Source organism: Parasteatoda tepidariorum, chromosome 1, assembly GCF_043381705.1.
Source record: "Parasteatoda tepidariorum isolate YZ-2023 chromosome 1, CAS_Ptep_4.0, whole genome shotgun sequence".
Taxonomy (NCBI): domain Eukaryota; kingdom Metazoa; phylum Arthropoda; class Arachnida; order Araneae; family Theridiidae; genus Parasteatoda; species Parasteatoda tepidariorum.
Window position 1 is genome coordinate 12,499,918 of NC_092204.1, and position 23,129 is coordinate 12,523,046.

Genomic DNA, 23,129 nt, shown 5'->3' on the forward strand with positions numbered 1-23,129 from the left:
CGTCATTTTGAGCCCATATGATCTTTTGAAGTCATAATCGAAAAATTTATTTTAATCGTTATCGTTAAAAGTTTTTAGCATTAAGCAAAAAATATCAATATAAAATATTGAATGAAATTTAATTTTCTTCATTTATAAAATTTTATGTTATTTTATCTCAATATTATGTCTCTTTTAATTATAGTTTTCAACTCAATAAAACAATATTTATATAAAAATTTTACAAGCTTATTTGTAACCGAGTTCTAAATTTACTTCAAAATTTCGAAAATATTTTGATGCGGGTTTGGTTTTCTGCAAAATTTTTATTTGTGAAGTATTTTTTATTTAATTCATATATTAATTTGTTATTGTATTCAAAATAGTTTTTTGATAAAAAGTTTCTTTTTCATTTTGACTTAGACCATGGACATTTTGTTTGATAAATTTCTTTACTAATAATTTTAAAATACTAAATGTTTCCAAAGTATTAAATTGATTATTAATGTCATATATACTATTGATTTTTCTTTCAGTAATTAATTGTTCCTAGAACAAGTTTGGTTTTTATTTCGTTTAATTTTTGGAGTAACATTTTTTTTAAATTTTTTGAGGAGGCTGTAATCATGAATCTTAATATTTTAAAACTGACTTTAACAAAAATGAGTAATTTATTACTGGTATTTAATAAAATAAATCTGTTTAAAACCCAATTCCAGCTATATTTCTAATTTTTGTGACAGTTAAAATAAATCCCTATTGAACCCACAGATAAAAGTTACCTTTTGTGACATTTAAAGATCAACAAAGTGTGATTTAATTTCTACTTAGGATATATAAAGATTAAAATATCAACAAGTCAATTTTAGTGTATATTTGTTGCTTGTCTGTGTCATAATTCCTGCCAAATTGAGAAATATTCATAATTTTGTAGATAAAGTTATTACTACTTTTCGTTTGGTTCTGGTGTGTTTTTGTTTCTTTTTAAATGCTGCAAACATTTTGTTTTTTGTCATCAGAAACAAAGTACATTGTTTTTTCAGTGTTTATTTTTGAATGTGAATAACTTTATTAGTCGTTGGTTTAATTATTTGCCCAAATTCTGACATTTCAGAATTTAAAATTTATTTCCCCATTTTAAGTATCTATGTCTATGCCAGTTTGTACTGAGATTAACATAAAGGGATGTAGACATCCAAATCTATTTTAATAAGTATTTAATATCACTTGTTAAAATTTATGTATACTTACTTTTTAAATTTTATTTATTAATTTATTTCTTTTCATAGTTCAGATTTAAATTATTTTCTATTAGCGCAAGTATTTTGTCTTTTCTGTTAGCTAAGTACGAGAATGTTTGAATTTTGTGGAGTTTTATTTTTGTGGGAACTTTTGTGCCCAGTTCTCATACTTGCAATAAATTTTAAGAAATATATGTCGGAAATTTTACACTGAGATTCGGTACTTTTCTCTGTTATGTTTTTCATAGTTTCTAGTTCTACAGCCTGGCACTAGAACTTGGTGACCATTTTGGTGCATAATCCTACATAGATTTTTGTTGCCATCTAGTTAGAAAAGTATCTAAGTGTATTTTAGCTGAATAATTATCTATTAACACTAAAATTTCATATTTTACTGAAGAACAGTTTATTTGAAAAATGTGTGGATTATTCTGGTTACATTTGTAAGGGATCTGTTGAAATAAAATTATGTAGGAGAAATAATGAAAGATTCAAAAATGATGTGAGAGATTCTATTGTAGAGTATTTCACAATAAATTAATAATAGGCCTGGTGGCACAATTTTTGTAGGCTACTGCGACATATCTCTCTAATACTAATATCTTTCTGCACGATAATTTTCAAATAACAAATATACAAGTTACTAATTTAAAGTAGCAGAAGCATCAACTTCAAAAAGAAAAAAAACTTTTGGAATCAAATAAAATAATTTTTTTAATTGAGTATGTAATATTTTTTTTAATTCTATAATATTATGGGCAATGTTCTTGTATTTCGTAGGGTGAAAACACACTAATTATTTCCTTTTCGCCTTTCGTAAATCATCATCAAATTAATAAAAGAAAAAACGTGAAGTCCGTTGCAGTAACTACCGAGAAGAAGAAAAAAGATAGACATCAGAGTCTTCAAAACGGAGTAACTAAATGCGTGTTTTTATTTTGGGATTCAGTTGTAATCACTAATATCGTATTAAAAGTATCAGATTTTAAAGCTATGAAAAATCAATAGAAATACCTGCATAAAAAAATAGAAAGAAAATTTCTACAGAAAATAAAACCAAGAATCTTTCTGCAAGAACTCTTTAATGTTCTACGACGCCGTGCCGGTGGCAGAAAGTAAAATTTGTTTTCTGAATTAATTCTGGCTATAATAGTTGAATTGATCTCTTTTCTTTCACCACAGAGTGGAAAGTGTTCTCTGTCTCATTCATTGAATGTTCAGTAAAAAATTTTTAATTGATGTTTAGCTAATTAAGGAAGGCATTGGCCCACATTGGGCTGTCTGGCCAACTATGATGATAATGAGGTTTAGCTAATTGAGAAAGGTTTTTGCAATTTTTCTTTTCTATAACTTTGATTATTCTCCAACCAGGTTATAATCAAAGCAAAAGTATTAACTATCATTAAATTTTCCTATATCTTTTCTTCAAAAAAATATGCTTTTTATGTCATCAATGTTGTTTATCAATCATGATAAAACAAGATTTAATAAAGACATTTTAAGCCTTTATTTGAATATTATTTTTCAAAGAAATAGTGCATAATAATTTTAATAATTATGTGAAGTTTTTAAAAAGAAGCATTTTAGTTTATAGTTAATTTATCATTGTATTTTTATTTCTTATAAAGCTGTTATTCTCATAGAATATTGAAATAGATTTTTTACTTTTAGTTTCCATTTTGGGAAAGTTATGTAAATGCTCCAGAGGAAACTACATTTATTTTTTCAGTTCTCAATATTGAATATCTTCGTCCCTCCATTCATGGCTTGGCGTTCCCATGGAAAAAATAATGCAGATCTTGTGCTAAATTTAAAAAGTAGGAATTTCTGATGTTTTCCTTTTAAATTTGTGTTTGTTTGATTGTTTTGAGTATAATGCATTGAGTCATTTTTTAAGTTAAAATCTCTATGATGCATTTAGCATGTTTTTATTGTACATTTTAGTAATTATTAGTACTTAGATTTTTATTTTTATTATTAAATTATTGAAAACTAATTACCGATTGCTATTTTATAGTTTTAGCATGTAAAAATTTTTTGAAATGAATTATCTGTTTTTCCAGATTGTGCATATTTTTGAATTTTATTTAAATATTTTTATGAAGAAAAAAAGTTTATTATTCATTATCTTATCCCAATGCTCAAATAAGATGAATACTAAATCCATGTCTAGCTCCTTCCCTTTTCCATAATACTCTTCGCATTTAAATTGTCAAAAATATTTTTTAAAATTCTTGCGTAGCTTGTTTTAAGAATTATGTTTAATGTAGTTTTGAGTTTTATATAATTTCCAAACTTAAAATGTTTTTTTAATCAGTTCAAGGCAGAAACTAGCATACTTCCTACTTCTATTACTATCCACATGCTAATGGTGAAGGCATGCAAAGGTTAGCCATAGGTAAAGAGTTCTGCAATGCACCTCCCGTAGTCTATTTCAATCGCCAATAGCTGAAATAATAAAGCTGATTTAAGCATGCCAAATACCTATACCTTAATTAAGAATTTTTCAAGTTTTTATGAATTTTATTATTAATTTTCTGTCGAAATTAAAAATGCTTGTTGAAATATTTAATTGTGTAAAAAAAAAATAAACCAATGTGCAAATTTTCTTAAGTAATAAAATAATTCATTAGGTAGTGTAATCAATAAATTTCAAATAGAAAAAAATGAAATACAGATGCTTTACTTTACTTAAATAATAAGAAGAGAAATAAAAAATCATGTATAGAGCAATTTATATACAGTACAGAACCCATTATCCAGAAATCGGAAAACCAAAAAACCGGAACGAAATTCGATTCCTTTTTTTCGCCATTTTTTAAAAAAAAAAATTTCCTCATAAGATTTTACGATTTTTCTTTCTTTTTTTAAAGATGTTTACCTTACCATCATTTTGGAAATAATCATTAGTGTATTACTTCATTGTTTTTTCTTATTTTTAAGATTTTTTCCAAATATTTTTTTTTTCTTTTTTTAGTTGGTTTAACAATAAAAAAAGCGGCTTTTGTAGTGATTCAGAAAACCGGAAAAATCAGTTATCCGGAATAGCGATGATCCCGACCGTTCCGGATAATCGGTTCCCTACTGTACTACAATTCTAAAGGAAGGTTCTGCAATGCAGCAGAAATTTCATAAGAAAATTGAAACCAATAGAAAATTTTAAGGAAGAAAATAATGAAAAATATAAAAATTACTACCAAAGCTGACGTCGTCAGAGGGTGCCAACTCCGGAAGTCATAAAAACACAAAATCTTTTCTATCATGAGAAAGCGACAAATGTCTAAAAATTGCTCTCTCTGTACCTCAAATGTTTTGTAAATAGTCCAGGAAGAGAGGAAAGAAATACAAAATTAAAATATGTAGTCTAATTACAAAAGGAAAACATTGTTCAAAAAACCTATTAAAAAATATTCTTATTTCAAACCAAAGCACATAACTTTCTGAAAATCTTTAACCAAACCAAAATTCAAAAACAAACTAAGCCCTCATTTAATGCCACAGAAAGAAGAGAGAGAAAAAATGAAAAGCATTGTCATTTTTATATCTTCTTTAAAATTTACTTTGCTTAAATCGACTTATAAAAAATAGTAACAATAGTTTGCACTTATATAAATTAAATTATTACTGGCAATATGATTTTAAAATATTTAAATATTTTATTAATAATTAAACATAAGCATAATTTATGTTGTTTAGAAAATGGCATTATAAAAGATCCCAAAGTTGAAAGAACAATGCTGGCTGTGGATAGAGTCAACTATTGCAAGAATAACCCTTACATGGACTCTCCTCAGGGAATAGGATATGCAGTCACTATAAGTGCACCTCATATGGTAACTTTTATTTATTGTTTTTATTGATGCTCCATGTCCTTCATAAATATATTCAGGGGTGATCGTATTTTGGGTCTAACCCCAGGAGTCTGTCCAGGAGAACTTTAATACCATTTAGTGGTACCTTCACAAATTCAACTTTTGGAAAAACGGTAGTTTCATAAAATACTTTTAAAAAAGCAAGTTCTAAGGTTCTTCTCTACGCCTCTTAAAATTTTGTTTTTGTATCCCTTTTAAAAACAATATACAATTAAGTAAATTAGGGACCAATTTACTTATTTGTAGCAGACTCAGAAGTTTAAGCAACTATTTATTTCAAAACTATTAGACAGCTTGCATTGATAAGATTAAAACTCTTTAAAAAATTTACTTTTTTGTAAGCTTTTATAAAAAATTAATTTTATTATCTTTATTGTATCATGGTTTTAAATGAAAACACAGTGTTCTCCATATGCATTTTTTTTAAGGGCGGCCCACCCTGCCTGCCCTTTGATCCCAATAAATGCACCTTTTTTTTACCCTTTTTGTAAAAATTAACCGCCATTCCTTAAACACATTGTATTTTTATTCATATTCCATTTTGAAAGAAATTAATTTACTGTTTAAATAATTAAACACTGGTAAAATTTATCTGTGTTTATAGATTTAATTCTGATTAGTATTACAAATATTTACTTTGTTAGGATAATTCTGAACTGGTTAAAGTTTGATAATGATATTTTTTGCAGGGATATTAATATCCCTTTTGTGATTTTAAAGCTCTTTATTAAACAAATACATTTTTTTAAATACACTTTTAAATGTTTATTTTCTTCAATTTTCAGTTTAAGTTATAGAAAATGACTTTCAAGCTATTTATTGATTAATCATTTTTTTAGTTTTCTTTTTTTGAAGGAAAAAAAAATGAGAACAGAGATTGCCTTTTAGCATGTTTTAATCATTTTTATAAACTACAAATTTTTCTCTTATTTTGATAATGAGAGAGAATTACTTTTTGAAATGTATGCACACAAAATAGTTTAAGATAGTAGTTTAAAAACTTTTGAGGATATATTTCAGTTATTACATAATATTGTACATTTTGGATACATTTTTACAGTGGTAAGTGAGTGCCCTTTCAAAAATCTAAGTGCTATTTCCAGGGAGGCAGTGCCTTGCCCTTTTTAATTCCTAGGGAGATCTCTGGAAAACATATTTAGTTTACATAAAGTATTTTTCTAACCTTAATATTTATTTTTAAAGTATGAATTTCTTTTGTTCATAATGGATAGTTAAAAATACATAGTATGAATGTTTAATTTTAAGTGATAATTAAGGGAATTAAAATATTACATTAAAGTTTTGAATTTAAATTATTTAGCTCTATTTTGTAATAGTTCTAATTAATAAGGTTAAATTGAATTTTATTTAGCAAATTGATTCTACAGGTTTTATCATAATACAATTATACTCTAGTATATTACTACTAGAGTATATACTATATCTAGTATATACTCTAGTAATTATATTTTAGTATTACAAAATTATTACTTTTCCCTTTTACAGGAATTATAGATTTTTTATCTTTCATAACAATCATTACAGTTATTCACACTCAGTGTTATACAGTTTAAATTAACCTATTTAAGTTTATGGTTAATATGGCAAATCTACATTCTATTTTGACAATTAAAGAGAAAATATTTCAGTTTCATTTAGAATAATAATTTAATATTTCAGCATGCTCATGCTTTGGAGTTGTTGAAAGATAATTTGTATGAAGGAGCAAAAGCATTGGATGTGGGTTCTGGCAGTGGCTATCTTACAACTTGTATGGCATTGATGGTAATATTTTTATTTTGTTAATTTTTGCAATACTGTTTTAGTATTGATTTAAGTAGTTCTCAATATGTGATCTTCATTCTCTGTCATTTTGATGCAAAGTTGTTTGATGAACTCTGAGTTGGTATTTTCTATTGCTTTAAAAGTAGCCAGCTTTTTCCTTGCTTCTTGTGACCATACATCAGTATTATATAATAATATTAATTATATGATAATATTTTTATTTATGAATTGGCAAATTAATTTACTTTGTTACTGTTAAGCAATCCAAAGTTAAGTATTTCATCTATTTACACTTTTTAATTCGGGATAAAATGATTACATTAACTCACGTTTGAGTCTTGTTGTTGGGTTTGAGGTTAGGTGATTAAAGTAATCTACAATTATTTTCTTGTAAGAAATTTTTAAAACAATACACGTAATTATGATTTAAAAAAATTTAATTCTTTCATGTATAGCTTTTATCATGCTGTAAATTTTAATTCTTTTTTCAAATGCCTATTTAATATTTATGCATGAATTCTACATATATATGATTTTCTGTTGCTTTGAAATTGGATCTTTATATTTCATTATAAAGTAACAGGAGTTTTTACTGCAAGTTAAAACATTTCAGTATTATATTTGTTTTATTTAGGATAATTTTAGCTGTTTTTTAGGATGGGATTAGCAGTGTTTTAGGATATGGTTATTTTTGAAAATAATTTTTGTTATTTATTTTAGTTAAATTGTCATACATTTAAAAAATATATTAATAATGTATATGTTTGCATATTTTTATTTTTTTTCTATGTCTCATGTGTTTCTGTGTATAAATTTTTATTCCTTTTTTCTGTCAGTCTACACTGAAAAGGCTGTACTTCAAAGCTGTAAATTTTTAAGCTTCGCAAATAATATATAGTATTTTAAATATATATTCGCCATTTTAATTATAGAAACAAACATCTTTTAGCTTTATTCATTTTTTAGAGATCCTGATAGATTATAAACTTATTATTCTTAAATAATTATCTTATTATGTATCAGTTTATCTTAGAAATAAAAAAAAGTTTTTGTAGAATATTTTTGAATTTAAAAATATTTAAATTTTTTTATACTTCTTCTTTAATGTTATTAAATTAAAAAGTTTTCTGTGAATTTTTTTCCCTCCTGTATGTAATTTTTGATCAATGCCTACAATTATGTTTGTTTTAAACATGATTTTTTTTAAATAAAATTTTATATTTTTGATCCTACATTTTGAAATTTTAATCTCATAAATTTTGCACTTTTTTTCTTTCAAAGTTACAAAAACAGTTATAAAATTTCTTGTACTATTTATATAGCTTTTTCCAATTTTTGGTTGCAAGGCAGATAGTCACTCATTGATCATTCAAGGGCTGCTATCAGTTTTCAGGCCACAAGTTCTGCCCCTGTTGTAAATTATATAAGTAAAAGAATAAAAAAAAAATGGTATTGAATTACCAGTTTAAATTCTGAAGAAAAAATTTTTTATAAATAATTTAATATTATTGTTTTCTATTTTTGTAATTACTGCATATAATTTAAAATGCAAAACCATTTCTTACTTATCTATGTTGACTTTTTCAGACATTAATTTCTTTTCATACCTCCTTTTAAGTTTGTGGTATCAAGATTTGACTGTCTTTTCTAACTTTTTATTATTTGTTACTTTCATTTGAGCTATTTGTTTGAGTTTAGGTTTATACTTTTTGTTTCTATTTTCAAATTTTCTTAAATGTTTAATTATATATTTTGCGGTCAAGTGTGCACGATTATAAATGATACTCAGTTTCAAACGTCTGTGCTACATCTGTAATGTGTGTGTTATATCTGGCAAAATGATAATTTTTTTTTGTGCACAAATTCCATTAAAAGAAAACATCATTTGCCTAATTTTTTTAAAAAAAATTATTTCTTTCTAACTATGTTTTTTATTTTTTATCCATTAAACAAATTTTGAAAAATATCCCGTTAACTTAGTTACATGTATCTTTTCTGATTAAAAAATTTATATATTTTTTTTTAAAAAAAAAAGAAAAAAAACAAATAGACTTATTTTTTTAAATTCTTAAAATTTATTCCTAAATTTGTATCTATTTTTTTTTTTTAATTTATTATTTTTTTTAAAATTCTAGGTTGGAGAGAAAGGTAAAGCTGTTGGAATTGATCATATTGAGAATTTAGTTAACATGTCCATTGAAAATGTTAAAAAAGATCAGCCAGGACTTATTGAAAGTGGGAGAATAAAACTAGTCGGTGAATACTTTTTTTCTTTCTTTTATAACTGCTTTCCTTGTAACTAAGAATTTCTCATATAATGTCAGTTTTTTAAAATTCTGAATATAGTTTTAATAATGAAATTTATCAATGCATATGAGTATGTTGTTCTAAGGAAATCTGACTCCTGCCTATTGGTGCAAAATTTTTATACATAAAAATTTAGTTGAATTTATGAATTATTAAAATTAATTTAAGTAAAACAATAGAAAATATTTTATGTTGTGTAATGTTTTTCTTAACTCTGTATGTCAGCTAAAAATAGAGTTGCTAATTTTTTTTTAACAATATACCCAGTTTTGTTCTTAAATTTTTATGAACCATTAAGTATGTATTTATTATTGAATAAAATACATTTTTATAAATTAACACTTTTTTTAAACTATATAACTGGTTCTTAATTTTGTTCTAATTTTTAACTATGTCTTCATAATTTTTGTGAACCATTATTATGTTTTTGTTATACAATAAAAGCATTTTTAAATTTTTATTTTATTGATAGAGCAACTATTTTAACTCGAAATAAACTTTTAAAACATGTTAATTAAAAGGTAAGTTTTTTTTTTTTATGAAATTGATGTCAGAAAAATGTTTAACATATACTAGAATACAAGGAAATTCTCTGAGTGCTAGAAATTTCAGAGACATCTGCTTATAAAAACCTTTTATGCTTATGCTTTTAATTTAAATTTTTCTCATGATTATGAGCATTGAATTTTTAAGTTAGTAAGTACGCAATGTAAGAAAATGAAATTAAGGTTATTGCAGCCAAAGATCCTGGCCTTATCCTTTGCTATGGGTTGTTCATTTGGGAATTTACGGCTAATTTTCCTATCCTTTTTACTGCTAACACGGGTTCCACATCCAGAAGGTCCCCTTCTGATTTCCTCCTTTTATTTTATTTGTTCCTTCCTTTGTTGTCACCCTTATTATATTATATGATATTTTTTTATAATATTTTTTTAGTTTTCTGTGATATCCTTACTTTTATAACAAAATTATGCATATACTCAATATTTATCGAATTGTATGGTTATTATAACACCTCTTTTAACCATGTCATGTTATGAATATCCAATGTAAAAACGTGTCTCTGAAATTGTGTCATAAACCTCAAATATAATTTTTTTTGTAACAATATAAACATTATTATAATGCATTAAATGTCCATTCAGATATTAAATTGATACTTGTTTTGCCACAGTTTTTAATTTTTTTTAAGCCTTGTACAGATGCATTATACCTTTTTACATATCTATTGATGATTTTAAATTCCAATCTGGGTTTATATTCATCATCGTGATTGGCATAACTGCTTAGGGTCGGCCAAGGCCTTCTGTTGAAGATTCTTTCTGGACAACCAATGAATTCACCTAGATTGCCAGTTTTTTTTTACCTAATCACATTAAAATGGTAGTAGTGGTTGTTTTGGCCTTCTTTTCCAACTCTTTACTGAGCCGTCAGGCTCAATCTGTTAATTTTAATGCATTTTATGATATTTGGCTCTTTCAAAATTCTTAAAACTTCCAAGTCAAAACGTTTTCAGTAAAAGCCTTTTTCTTTGGCTTCACCAAGAATACATCCTAGAACCTTTTTCTTAAAAACTGATATTTTTTATTCTCTATTTTTTATTAAATGCCAGATCTCTGTATCATACATTAGGACTGGTTTAATGAAAGTTTCATAAATGGATGGTTTATATTAATTCAATAAAACAGTTGTCTTTACTTTATATTTAATGCAATGTGTGTTGAAATATATTATTGCATTGCACATAATTTTCTGTTTTTTTTTCCTTATAAACCTCTTTGACATTACGTTTTGTTAATTACCTTAGACATTAATTTTTATCAATGTAACTCAAATTTTGGTTGTTTAAATGTTCTATTAAATCTTGTCATATCAAAATTCATCATTTCATACAAAAAGACTATTCTATTATTATTCATTAGTTTTCATACATTTTATAACTTGGGGTGCTATGTCATGTACAGTATGATAAAAAAAACGGTCCCCTTAATCATTTTTGATCTAATGATCAGAATTTCCCGTCCTTAAACTGATTCTTAGTGGTTTAAAGGGGTGACCTCAAATAACCTAACTAATTAATACAGACGATAATTTAAGTTACGAAATCAGTCACAAAACCTCCTATATTTTTTGGGTTAGAAATCTGAATCTGTTGAAAAGAGTGTTTATTCAGAGAAAATACGTTTTTGTGTCCGATTTCTTTACTTAAAATATCGTCTGCACTAATTAATTAGCATCTTTGAGAATATCTCCTTTAACCATCACGATTGAGTTCTAGAAGGTGAAGATCCAATCATTAAATCAAAAGCTATTCAGGGTGATCTGTTTTTCTTTTGGCCCAACTATTTATAATTTATCTTTACAACTATTAATAATTTCCATTGCAGTTGGTGATGGGAGGCAAGGGTATGAAGCAGAGGCTCCTTATGATGCTATTCATGTAGGGGCTGCTGCTCCTGAATTGCCACCAGAGGTATTTGACTCATTTATATAATTTTTCTTAATTATTGTTTTTCTTTTTTAATGTTTGAAATTTTTTTGCATTGTAATAAAATATTGATAAAATTTTTATATGATAATTTGAATAACATTAACTTTGTAATACAATAGAACCCCGGTTTAACGAACCCCTATTTACCGAATCTCGCAATTTAACCAGTTATAGTAAATAATGGAGTAGATTTGTAGGAATCATTGAATAGCGACTCTGGCAGAAGTCGATGATGGTAATCAATCTACAGTAAAAACTGTTACTTTTTCTGATGCTTTGCACGGTTTGGAAACAGTAAAAACTTACATAATGCAGCAAGATGTAAATGAAGGAATATTTTCTTTTCTTCATGACGTCGAAAAAAAACTCTTTGAAGTAATAAGCAAACCTTACTCACGAAAAGCTTTAAAATTTCAAATAAATCAGCATGTAATTATTCACTGTATTTTAAATTCCTAAGTAAAAAGTGAAAGATTTCTATTTACTTTGTGCATTTGTTTATTAGATTTGTTTGAAATTTTCCATAAGGTTAGTCCATTTTTATTTTGCCCCGATATTACGAATTATCCTCGATTTAGTGAATAATATTTTCTGTCCCTATGAATCTGCAGTCAAGTCCTTTTACAATAAAAACTTTAATCTAAGCAATAAACTTTCAGCAGGAGTTAAATCCTTTAAAAATGGAAGAAATTGGTTGCGATATAGAATTGACATTACTGACATCTTGTTTTCATTAATTCCTCAATTAGTTGCCAATAGCGATGGAATTCTTGTCATTAAGAACCAGAAAATATTGACAATCGGAGAGGGTTCGTTTTTATCCATTTCATCCTTATGGATTAAATATCTCTATTTGAGAGAATGAATTATAAAGTTTGAAATAATGCTGATTTATCAAATCCTTTCTGTACCTCCCAAATTAAAGTTTTTAACTTCTTTTCTGTGTACTAAAGGTACATTTATTGATTCTTTTATAGTTGGTAAATCAGCTGAAAGTGGGTGGTAAACTGATTGTACCTGTTGGAAGAGAAGGGCACAACCAGATGCTAGAGCAGATAGAAAAACTACCTGATAACACCATAAGGAGGACATCCCTAATGGGTGTTGTGTATGTGCCCCTAACTGACAAAGAAGCACAATGGCCTGGAAGGTTGTGTTCCATTTTTTAATAAACTCCATTTCACTTATGTATAAATTACTTTACTTTAAGCAACATATCTTTGACTCTTGATCTAAGTATCAACCAAGACATTATAAGGTGAATTTACTATATGGTGAGTTTACAAAATTAAACCTTAAATATTTACTCTTAGCTTATCAAATAAATGATGGACTTTATTCATAATTATCAAATTCTTTAAATTGTTGTACAAGGATATAAATGTAGCTTTTCATTAAAGATCATCTTTATTGCGAAAGGCCTAATTTCGAAAATACAGACTATGATACTGTTTAAAGTAAATTTTAAAAAAACAAGACAAAATAATTGATAATAACACAAATGTGAAACATAAAGTGTGAGCAAAGGTTTTCATTAAGTGACATACGCCTTGAAAACTGAAAAGTCTAAGCAAAATTAAAAAGCCTGTGAGTAATTTATGTAACTTGAAAATAAACAACCCTCAAGAATGATTTTTTTTTTTTTTTTTTTTTTNATTTCTTCTTAGTTTAAATATAATCTAAACTAAGAAGAAATATTACTCAAACATTTCATAAAAATCTAGAACATTTTCAAACAAGAAAAATATGATTTATAAGTTTATTATACAACTTAAAAATAATTTTTCTGAAATTGGAAATGAGTTTTTAAATAACTAATAAACTTATACATTTCCAGATGCGAGTGCAATATTCTCATTCAATTATTAATTTTGTAAAGTTATCTGTATTTCATTATCCTATTAGGCCTTGTAGAACTAACTGTTTCATATCTAACATGCAATAACGTCAGAAGAATAGGAATTATAGTTTCTTTTTAATTTTTTTGCCTTCAAATGATTAAATGTCAAGAGAATCATTTCGTTTTGAAAGTGTAAACATGCTTGTCACCTATTTTTTATGAAAGTTTTTCTGAGATTAAAGGGGAAAAAATCGATTTTCTTATGGGCATTAAAAGAATGTAGTTTCAATAGAATGTCAAAGGAGATTTTATGTATCTCTCATTATAAAAGAAGGGTTGCTGTGATGGCGGGGATGTCATACAAGAAAGAATAGACTTTTTATTTTTGAAAAGAAAAACATGTTATTATTACGATGTTTTACTTCTGTTCTAATTTCATGTAAACTTTATGGTTTTCTTTTTAAATGATTATTGTGTATTAATATAAAATAAATTTTTGACATTTAAGTTAACTCTTTTGTTTCATTTAAATTGTTTAAGGTCAATTTTTTTGACCATTTCCTACTGAAAGATAATAGATGTTAAATTGATAATGTGTGTTTTTTTTTCAACCACAGTGTGAAAGTAAAAAATTATGAATTCTATAAATTAGCAATTTTTCTCGATTTTATATGAGCTTTTTTTTGATATAGCAATACCAAAAGCTGATGAAAGAGTAATTGTAATTTCAGAAACTATATTGTGAAATTTTTAGTTGTGCAAACAAATATTTTTACATAGTGTTTTAGTAATTATAGTTAAGTGGCTGTTTTATTTTGAAGTATATTAAAACACTAACTCAGCAGATTGAGTGTTAACCCATCATTAAAGTTTTTTTTTAATGATTGAATGATTACTAATGCTAACCGTGACATTGGCAATTTTGTAAAAATTTATGTATATTTCACAATTTTATGTATTATTAATTTGTTACTAAATTATTTTTTTTTATTTCTATGCATTTGATGTGAAAAAGTGATTTCTAGCCATTCAGTGTAGTATTTATAACCCAATTTTATTTCATATATTTTGAATTACACTCTATAGTTGATCACAAGATTTCAATATATAACTCAGAAATTAATACTATAAATTTTCTGTTCTTACTTTTTTATTTTATTTTTAGTCCACCTTGTTTTGAATGTAATTTAAAAAGCTTTAAATAGGTCTAAATAAGGAACCTGCATACTTTTTTCATTTTTTTAAATTGAAATTAAAATGTCATTTTACGATGATAGACACTAATTTTAGTTCAGTGGGGTTTCTAGATATTTAGTAATTATTGTTAAAAATTGTTTGATTAGCCCTGCCTCGTAAATCGCAGCTATTTTTCCCACCTCCACTGATGAGGGCAGAATTTGGGACCACTACAACACCTGCCACTTTCTGGTATAGTGAAATCATCTGCCATGCCAAATAGATCTTCCATAAAAATTAACAAAGATAGCTTCAAGCACAAACTACATGTACTGTACCATGTTGCTATAGCTCAACATTTAACACACCAAGTAAAATATATTTTAATTTACCAAAAGCATTAAAAAAAAGCACAATTAATTCCATCAAACGCGATAGTAAAAAAATGTGCCAATTGTTAGCAATTTTTTCATTATTCTTCTGCAAAGACCATTTTGCAATAAATTATTAAGTTTTTATAAGATTGCCTTTAATGAAATTCTCTGAGTGAATCATTTATTATGCTGAATTAAAATGTGTCTGAAATGATCTCTAGATCACTTCTGTTTCTTTTTTTATTCTTTGAAATACAAGAATTATATTTTAAAAGACAATGATGTGACGTGTAGGTTTTTTTTTTTCATTTATATTTTATTTTTATTTATCGATTTATTTCGTTTTGTTCTGCTTTAATTTCTGTGCACTTGTTTTTCGCTTTATTGAAATCGAAATTTTGGAGATGAAAAATAATTAATCTTATTTTTCTGTAGTTGTATGGAGGAAAAAGTTATTATAGATTAAAATTTAAAAAAAAGGAGGTTTAGCACTACATGCATCGCTTCTAAAATAATTTTAAAAAGTATTTTAAAAGTGAATTATGAAAAAATAATTATTTCCTTAAAATCTCATAATTATATATCCATTTCATCTTCTGTCTGGTATCAAATCATTAAGTAAAAATTTTCACAACAGTTTATATTTTATGTATAAATCAATAAACTATTAGTTAAAATAAGCCAGTGTTAATAAAATAATTTAGTTTAAAAGTTATTGAAAAATGTTCAAATTATAAAAGTAGTTTCAATATTATTTTTTTTTTATCATTTATCAATTCATTTTATGTTCTGCTCAAAAGCACCTGCAGAAATTTTTTTCAGAAGGAGTGATGGCAGCCAGTATTCCTTAAAATATTTCCAATATTAAATACTATCGGAAGGTATATATTTAATCAACAATATAAATTTTTATTTTTCTAACAGAAAGCTTTTTTTTTTCCTACTTTATTTAAAGAAAAGTTTAGTTAAACTTGATGTCTGATAGAATCAAGCTTCATAAATCTATATATTAATCGAATCACACCATTTTTTTAGAATAAAAATTTTACTTTATAGTTATTATTTTCCAAGAAATCATTAATTTTTGAATCACTACTTTTCTAACACTTCTTGAATAAAACTTTTTAAATACAGAAATAATTTATCTTGCGCAATTTTTGCTTAGTTATAATACTAGTTCAACATATTAAGAGATGTTGTAAAAATTTGATTTTAAATAAAGGCATAATTTTATGAAATATGTTACTTTATATTTTTATTTAAAAAAATTAAATTTAGAAAGTAAAAAAAGAACATAAGAAACATTCCACTACGCATGAAAAAAAAATTAATTATGATGTAGTGAGTGATTTCAATTTTTAGACTGCTCTCTGCAATTCTTCGGAGGAAAAACTCTTCAACGTCAACTTAAAACACTGAATTATGACTTTTCCTGTTGTTGGATTGTATCTTTAGTGCTTTTAGACATTAGGTAATGAATTGTTCATATTAGCAGTGATATTTAATAATTGTAAATGTTGATGTAAGATTTTATGTGTAAATATATCTTTAAAGCAAGGATTGAGCACATGGAAATCTAATTCACTATGTTTTTTTTAAAAAATAAATTCAGAGAAAATTATAAAATGAAGTAAAAGATTTGAAGAAGCACGGGATGCTTTAGAAAACACTTTATTGTAAGTTTATAGCCTATTAATACTTATTAATTATATTTTTAAGAACCACCATAATTCGTATTCCATACTCCTATTATTTAGATTTGCTTAATAATAGACAAATCTCTCATTATTACTTATATAAAACTTTGGTATAATTATGTTTATATTTGATTGCTGCTTAGCTTAGCAACAGGCTTACAACAACAAGCTTAGAGACTTAATTTAATACATTGTTTAATGCTTTAATTTTTTGGCTTTTTTAAAATTAGACTATCAGTTCATAAGACTTTGTCATGTTTTTGTATTTTTGATATGAGCGATGTGAATTTTAGCTGGTATAATTTTACTCTTTTAGATAATACTATTTTGTGTAAGTTATTAATTTCTAATCTGCTGCTTTTTTTCATATAAATAAAAATTTCATTACCTTGCATTAAATATTATGTTTGCAATGAAAAATTAGTTGCGAATGTGTTTTTAAATCATTTGTTTAATATGTGTGTATTAATATTTATTGTGACTATGAAGATTGCTTTTTTTTTTAAAGATATCATTTTTTTTAGTGGGTAGCTGTCAATTTTTAGCATTTTAGTTTTTTCGGTTGCAGAAACCCTCACACAGCGGTTGCTGTATAAATTATATATACCTTCTAATTTGACATATATCAGATATATATATGTACATATTGTCCCAATACTTGAACCAAGTTTTCCTTTATCTTCTGGATTGAGTTCAGAATTACAAGGCGTTGATAGCATTTAAAACATTGGACTTAACATGTTAGTTATTACAGTAGAAATGGAAGATTGTACTAAAGAGCATAAACTGTATTTAACACTTTAAATTGCCAACTTTTTCTCTTTTTACAACTGAACATTTTTTCATTAATTCATACCAATACTTAAAATAACAAAAAAATTATTAATTAAATTTAATAACTGTTTCATTTTTGATACATTAGGCAATGATAGTATATTTTGGCATTTAATTAATGTAATCAAATTGTTATGCATGTTATTGATAAAACTTAGTTGCTGAACTATATTCATCTTGGATTATATGAGCTTTTTAAAATGTATGTAGGTGTTTAACTTTCAAAATATATGGGTGCATTAAATTGTATTTCTAGCTGTAAACAGAAAAAGAAATGTTTCTAATTATCCAACCACAATTGAACATTTTTACATAAACAATCCAAAAATTTTATTTCAAGTTATTGTATCATATTGTGGTTATGACACTGAAACTGGAATTACTCAATATTTTTCTAGTTATAGCTTTGTTAATGCAAGAAGAGAGAATTGAATTACTTTCTTTTCAAGACAAATTATCTGATTTTGACAAATTTATCATAAATGTTCAAAAAAATTATGTTCTAAAATGATATCTTATTCTGTGTTAAAATAAATAAAGGGTTTAATGGAAGAATATGTTAAGTGATTCTCGTAAATTTGTGAGAATTTTAGTGAATTTTAGGAAATTCCACTTTTATTGTATGAGGACAACAGGACTCTGCGTTAAAAAACTTATTATTAAAAATTGCTTTATTTAAATGAAAATAAATGTCATATATTTACTGATCAACTATAACATGTTCTTAAATTTGGAAATCTGTTCGTTTTCAAAATGTCACTTTGCCTGTTTTTCCTCTAAGATCTTCAACTTAGTGATTAATTGCATTTTCATGATTATTTTCTTCTAGGAGTCATGACCCAAGTGAATTTTGATAAGAGATTCATTCAATATTCATCCTTTCTTTCATCTTACCTGCATAACATCCCAGCGATCGAAAGTGAGGCCCAAGCTGCATGTAGGTGCCGAAGAATTAGACAAACTGCCAATAACACTTAACATTGCTGATCCTGAGCTCGCTGTTTTGATTGATTGTCTACATTTCAATAAATTCATGGAATGCTTTCATGTGTGATTTGGTTTTAAGGGTGAAAGTATAAAAGAAAATGGAGTCGACAAAATTTATTTTTTTCCCTATAGAATATAATAAATGTTGACATTGTTTTGAGAATGTGAATATTTGTCATTGTTATGTATAAATCGCTGTTGGGCACTCAACTTTAAATCTATGCAAATAGTTCATTGTTTATAATGGTCTGTTCATAATAGCGTTTAGACTATGCCCTGATGTGTGTTATGTTTGATTGTTATTGAAAATTAAATATATTCATGAACTGTAAAACTAAATTCATTATTAAAATATTTCCTGATGATGTGTGTTTTTTTATAATGTGTAATAGTTTTCATACTAAATTACTTTTCTTTTTGCGATTGATTTTTTTATTTAACGACATTTTATTAACTTATTTTTGTGTACGTGGGAGTAGAGTCTTGCAATTAGAATTTTTGTCTTTACTCCTTATGAATTGACTCGACATTTCAAGGTTAAGCATTTTTCTGCTTCACGAACTTTTCCATCTCTATTTCAAAAAATCTTCCCTTTTCCCCATGGTAGTATTTTTCAGAAATAAATGGTAATATTTGCAGATACCACGGTAGCGAAGAGAGGAAAAGTGTGAAGAGTGGGGAAATCGCATAATCTTGAGGCTCTAATTTTATTTACAGTGAGTATATTTATAGCATTTAGATCTTTCTACTAAGGCTCTGTGTCTGGTTCAAATGCAAGTTTTAATTACTTTGTGACATGATGCAAACACAATTTATTACAATATTATCAACAGGTGCTCTACTGGGCGACAGTACGAGTTTCGATGATTTTCGGATCCCTGCAATCAGAATTTTGACTAGCTAGAGCAAAACTAATGTAAACAAAACTAAAAAGAGGAAAAATCATAAAATAGAATTACATTTTTAAAATGTGCTCTTTTCAAGTACACTAAAAAGGAAAAAATTATTTTTTTCAGGACAACGTCTAAAACGAAAAACAGATCTCGTCAGTTTCTTACTGTCAAAGAGTTTCGAAGTGATCTTTTTTTTTTTATATTATTCGCTCTTGTGTTGATTTTTCGTCAGTGCTTATGAAAAGTGCGGGGGGGGGAATAACTTTCCCTCCTCCCCCCTGAATAACTTTTGATCTAAAACTCAGTTGATCTCCACGTTCTTAAGATTTAATCTTAATGATTCGAGGGGATGACCTCAAATATGCTAGTTAATTAGTGCAAACGATATTTTAAGTTATGAAATCAGACATGGAAACATAAATTCTCTATATGAATATACCTTCTTTTTTTTTAAGGGATATGAATTTTCAATCTCTAAAATATAAAATAATAAATATTGGGTAGCCCCAATCTGATAAATATGGTCCCCATAGTTTGGACCCCTTATTGTTAATTTTACTCTTTGCGTACTTCGCAATAGCTCGAAAACGTTTAAAGCGAATTGAAAAATTTTTGCACACAGTTAAAAAATTTGATTATCCAAAGATAATTCCATGCAAAAAAAATAAAAAATTGTTATAAATATGTATTATTTTTTTATTTAAAAATAAGCGAAAAATTATGAATTGTAAGGTATAAAATTTTTTATATTACTATAAAATATGTAATTTTACATGGCAAAATACGAAATCGGTCGAATAGTTCCTGAAAAATCGAATTTTAAACAAGCGCATATTTCAAAATTCGATTTTTCAGGAATTATTCAACCGACTTCGCTCAAAATTTGCATTTTGCCGTGTCAAATTACATACTTTAAAATGATGTAAAAAATTGTACATCTTACAATTCGAAAATTTTCGACTATTTTATTCATAAAATAATAAATATTTACTAAAAATCTATTTTCTGCGTGGAATCATCTTTGGAAAAAAAAAATTCATAATTATGTACAAAAATTTTCAATTCGCTTAAAAAGTTCTCGAGATATGGCAAAAAACACAAAAATAAAATTAACATTATTAGGCCCAAACCTTGGATCGCTCTCCTGACCAAACTATGGGGTCCATATTTCCCAGATTGCGGCTACGCCTTTTATTTTGGGACTTAGAAATTCGAATCCGTTTAAAAAAAGATACGTTTATTCAGAGAAAGTACGTTTTTGTCTGATTTTATTACATAAAATATCGTCTGCGCTAATAATTTAGAATATTCGACGTTACCCCCTCGAAACATTAAGATTGAGTTGTAGAATGTGAAGATCCGATCATTAGATCAGAAGTTATTCAGGGTAATCCGTTTTTGTTTTTCTTTAGCGCACTGTACACTGAGCCTGATTTTTTATGACTCTTAGTTCTTTATTAGTGATTATGACGTTGATCTATAGTCTATGAAGTTGATCTAGAAGAAAAGTGTTCGATCATAAAGAACCTAGATCACCCGTTTCACTCTTTCAAATGCTGCTGCTCAATCTAGGACCACTTAATTCAAAAATATTTCAAAATACTGGTAATGTACGAGACAAGACATTGGTTGTCTCTGAACATTTCATCCTTTTTTAGCCATTTCGGAGCTTTTTATTCATTATGCTATTTAAGGTCGAAGTTTTCAAAATCTAAAATTTATCACCTTAAAAAGTTTAGTTAAATTTTTTGCCGGTAAAAGCGAAAGCTCTCTAAGAAACCTTAGCAAACTTCAAATTAAATCAGAATGTTTTATCTCAAAAACAAATCCTACTGACAATACAATTTCTGCTAAGCCCGAGTTTTTTTGGAATAATAATATCTAACGAACACGAGACAATCTGGGGTTCGTATATATTGCTGTTAATAGGGAAAGCACCTGAATCAAATTGATTAAACCAAGAAGTGATTGTTAAAATAATTCGAAAATATTTTGCTAACAGTAGGTGAAACTGGCAACATAAGAACAAAAGCATGGTATTTAAAAAATAAGAACATACAGAACTAAATAAATGTTAATTAGCAACCCAACCCAATTACCTCTTCTTAAAAATCAAAAGCTAATATATTTTAAGGGAAGGGCTTTGGAGATTTATTCACTTTATCAGATATAATGCCATCTATCCACCAGATCAATTCAATGTCGTCTGCCAATACTTTTTTTTATTGTTTATTTCCGCTTCCATTACAAGAAAGTAAAAACGATCACCCAATGAATTTATTTATCTTGGTAATAAGTCATTAAAAGAGCAGAACAAAAAGGAAAAATAAATCGAATATTCCCTTCCAAGGTCGATATCGTTGAACTAGGCTTACTTAGACAGTTCTCCAATAAAGGTAAACTGCCCGTTGAAGGAGGTCAGCAGCGTGTTTTGCCTCCATCAATGATCCATAAAATGGCGAAGAGAAAAAGAAGTCTTGATGAAGGCATGCTTTACTTCAGGCTATTTGTAGAAAGTGGAAGGATGTTATTATCTCACTTTTCTTTTCTAATTGCTTGCTTTCCAAACCTCGGGCAACTGTTCAGTTTTATCAGTAGATTAATTTGGTGTTCCACAAAAAAAGAGAAGGGGAGAAAAACAGGTAATGGGTTCTTATATTGCGAGAAAGTTACATTCGTGATTATGGCGCCTAAAGTATTATATCAAGGCTATGAATAATGGTTACGCTGTGCCCAGGTTCAGAATTTACATCCTATTCCTTTCAGATCGCAATTATTTTGTTCGGGGGGTTTAATTTAAAGCGTTTTAAGAGTTTTCTTTGAATTACTTTGACAAATAAAATAAAGAAAAAAAAGCTGTAGTTTGAATTCCTTTAAGTTTTCATTTTAGGCATGGTTTTTCCACTTGGATGGAAAAAAATTAAAATTCAGGGTTAGATTGAGGTATAATAGGGTCTGGGGCTGATATCTAACTTGGGGCCATTTCTGTAGCAAATTAGGTCCCGCAGTGGACTGATCGTAAAGACACGGTTCCCAGTAGAACACCGAAGTTCAGCATCACTGGCTGCGATCAGTAAGCGGGTGAGTGACCACTTTGATCAGTCTGCGTAGGAACCGAGGGTGTGCAGTATAGGTCCTCGTTAAACTGTTCTACCGTAAAGTGCTCGACTTCGCACGCTGGCCGTCGGGTTACCAAAGCCGGGGAGCCATCCTCTCTGCAGAGGATAGAAATTACTTTCTTATAGCGCTTTTCAAATCAAAATAACTAAATTCTTTAATAAAGAAATATGTATGTTTTCATAATAACCATTTTCAACGTTTATAGTAGTTTTTTTAAGTTTTCATATCGAAGTAAACCATAATTCGGCTTATTTTAATCATTTTCAGCGTATTACGCCCGAAACAAATTCAACTATCGTAACTTACAATAATCAGAATCGGTTGGGGAAAAAAAAGTATGTTTATTCAGTGGAAGTACGTTTTCGTGTCTGATTTCGTAATTTGAAATATCGTCTGCACTTGTTAATTATCATTTTTGAAGCTACCCTCTCAAACCATTACGACTACTTTTTTTTTTTAAATCATAATTGTTTCTACTGTGTTAAATGCGTTTCTACTTTTCCAAGAAAAAAAAAGAAAAAAAAGCGAGAAAA

At 27.0% G+C, this 23,129-nt stretch overlaps 1 protein-coding gene across 7 annotated transcripts; it reads left to right on the plus strand.

Moving 5' to 3' along the window:
• Window positions 1-82: 82 nt before the first annotated feature.
• Window positions 83-18,948, plus strand: LOC107445451 (Protein-L-isoaspartate (D-aspartate) O-methyltransferase). Of its 7 annotated transcripts, none has more exons than XR_006225537.2 (9): window positions 85-311; window positions 2,892-3,037; window positions 4,917-5,053; window positions 6,773-6,877; window positions 9,013-9,133; window positions 11,572-11,657; window positions 12,653-12,825; window positions 16,428-16,536; window positions 18,426-18,948. XR_006225537.2 is itself a non-coding variant. In XM_071187795.1 (8 exons), the coding sequence occupies exons 2-8, from the start codon at window positions 2,917-2,919 to the stop codon at window positions 18,448-18,450; spliced, it is 768 nt and encodes a 255-aa protein (XP_071043896.1). In that variant the 5' UTR covers window positions 83-316; window positions 2,892-2,916; the 3' UTR covers window positions 18,451-18,948. The 7 variants fall into 7 exon arrangements, 2 of the variants coding, with proteins under 2 accessions (XP_071043896.1, XP_042901609.1); XR_006225538.2 differs by having other exon boundaries at window positions 186-316; window positions 18,426-18,641; XR_011638281.1 differs by having other exon boundaries at window positions 254-316; window positions 12,653-12,949.
• The last annotated feature ends 4,181 nt before the right edge of the window (window positions 18,949-23,129 follow it).

Excerpts from the sequence above, each read along its gene's own strand:
- LOC107445451 (XM_071187795.1), top strand. The coding sequence starts at position 2,917 with ATGCTCCAGAGGAAACTACATTTATTTTTTCAGTTCTCAATATTGAAT. Across the intron at positions 5,054-6,772 it reads CTATAAGTGCACCTCATATG|CATGCTCATGCTTTGGAGTT; the intron begins GTAACTTTTATT and ends TTAATATTTCAG. Across the intron at positions 6,878-9,012 it reads CAACTTGTATGGCATTGATG|GTTGGAGAGAAAGGTAAAGC; the intron begins GTAATATTTTTA and ends TTAAAATTCTAG.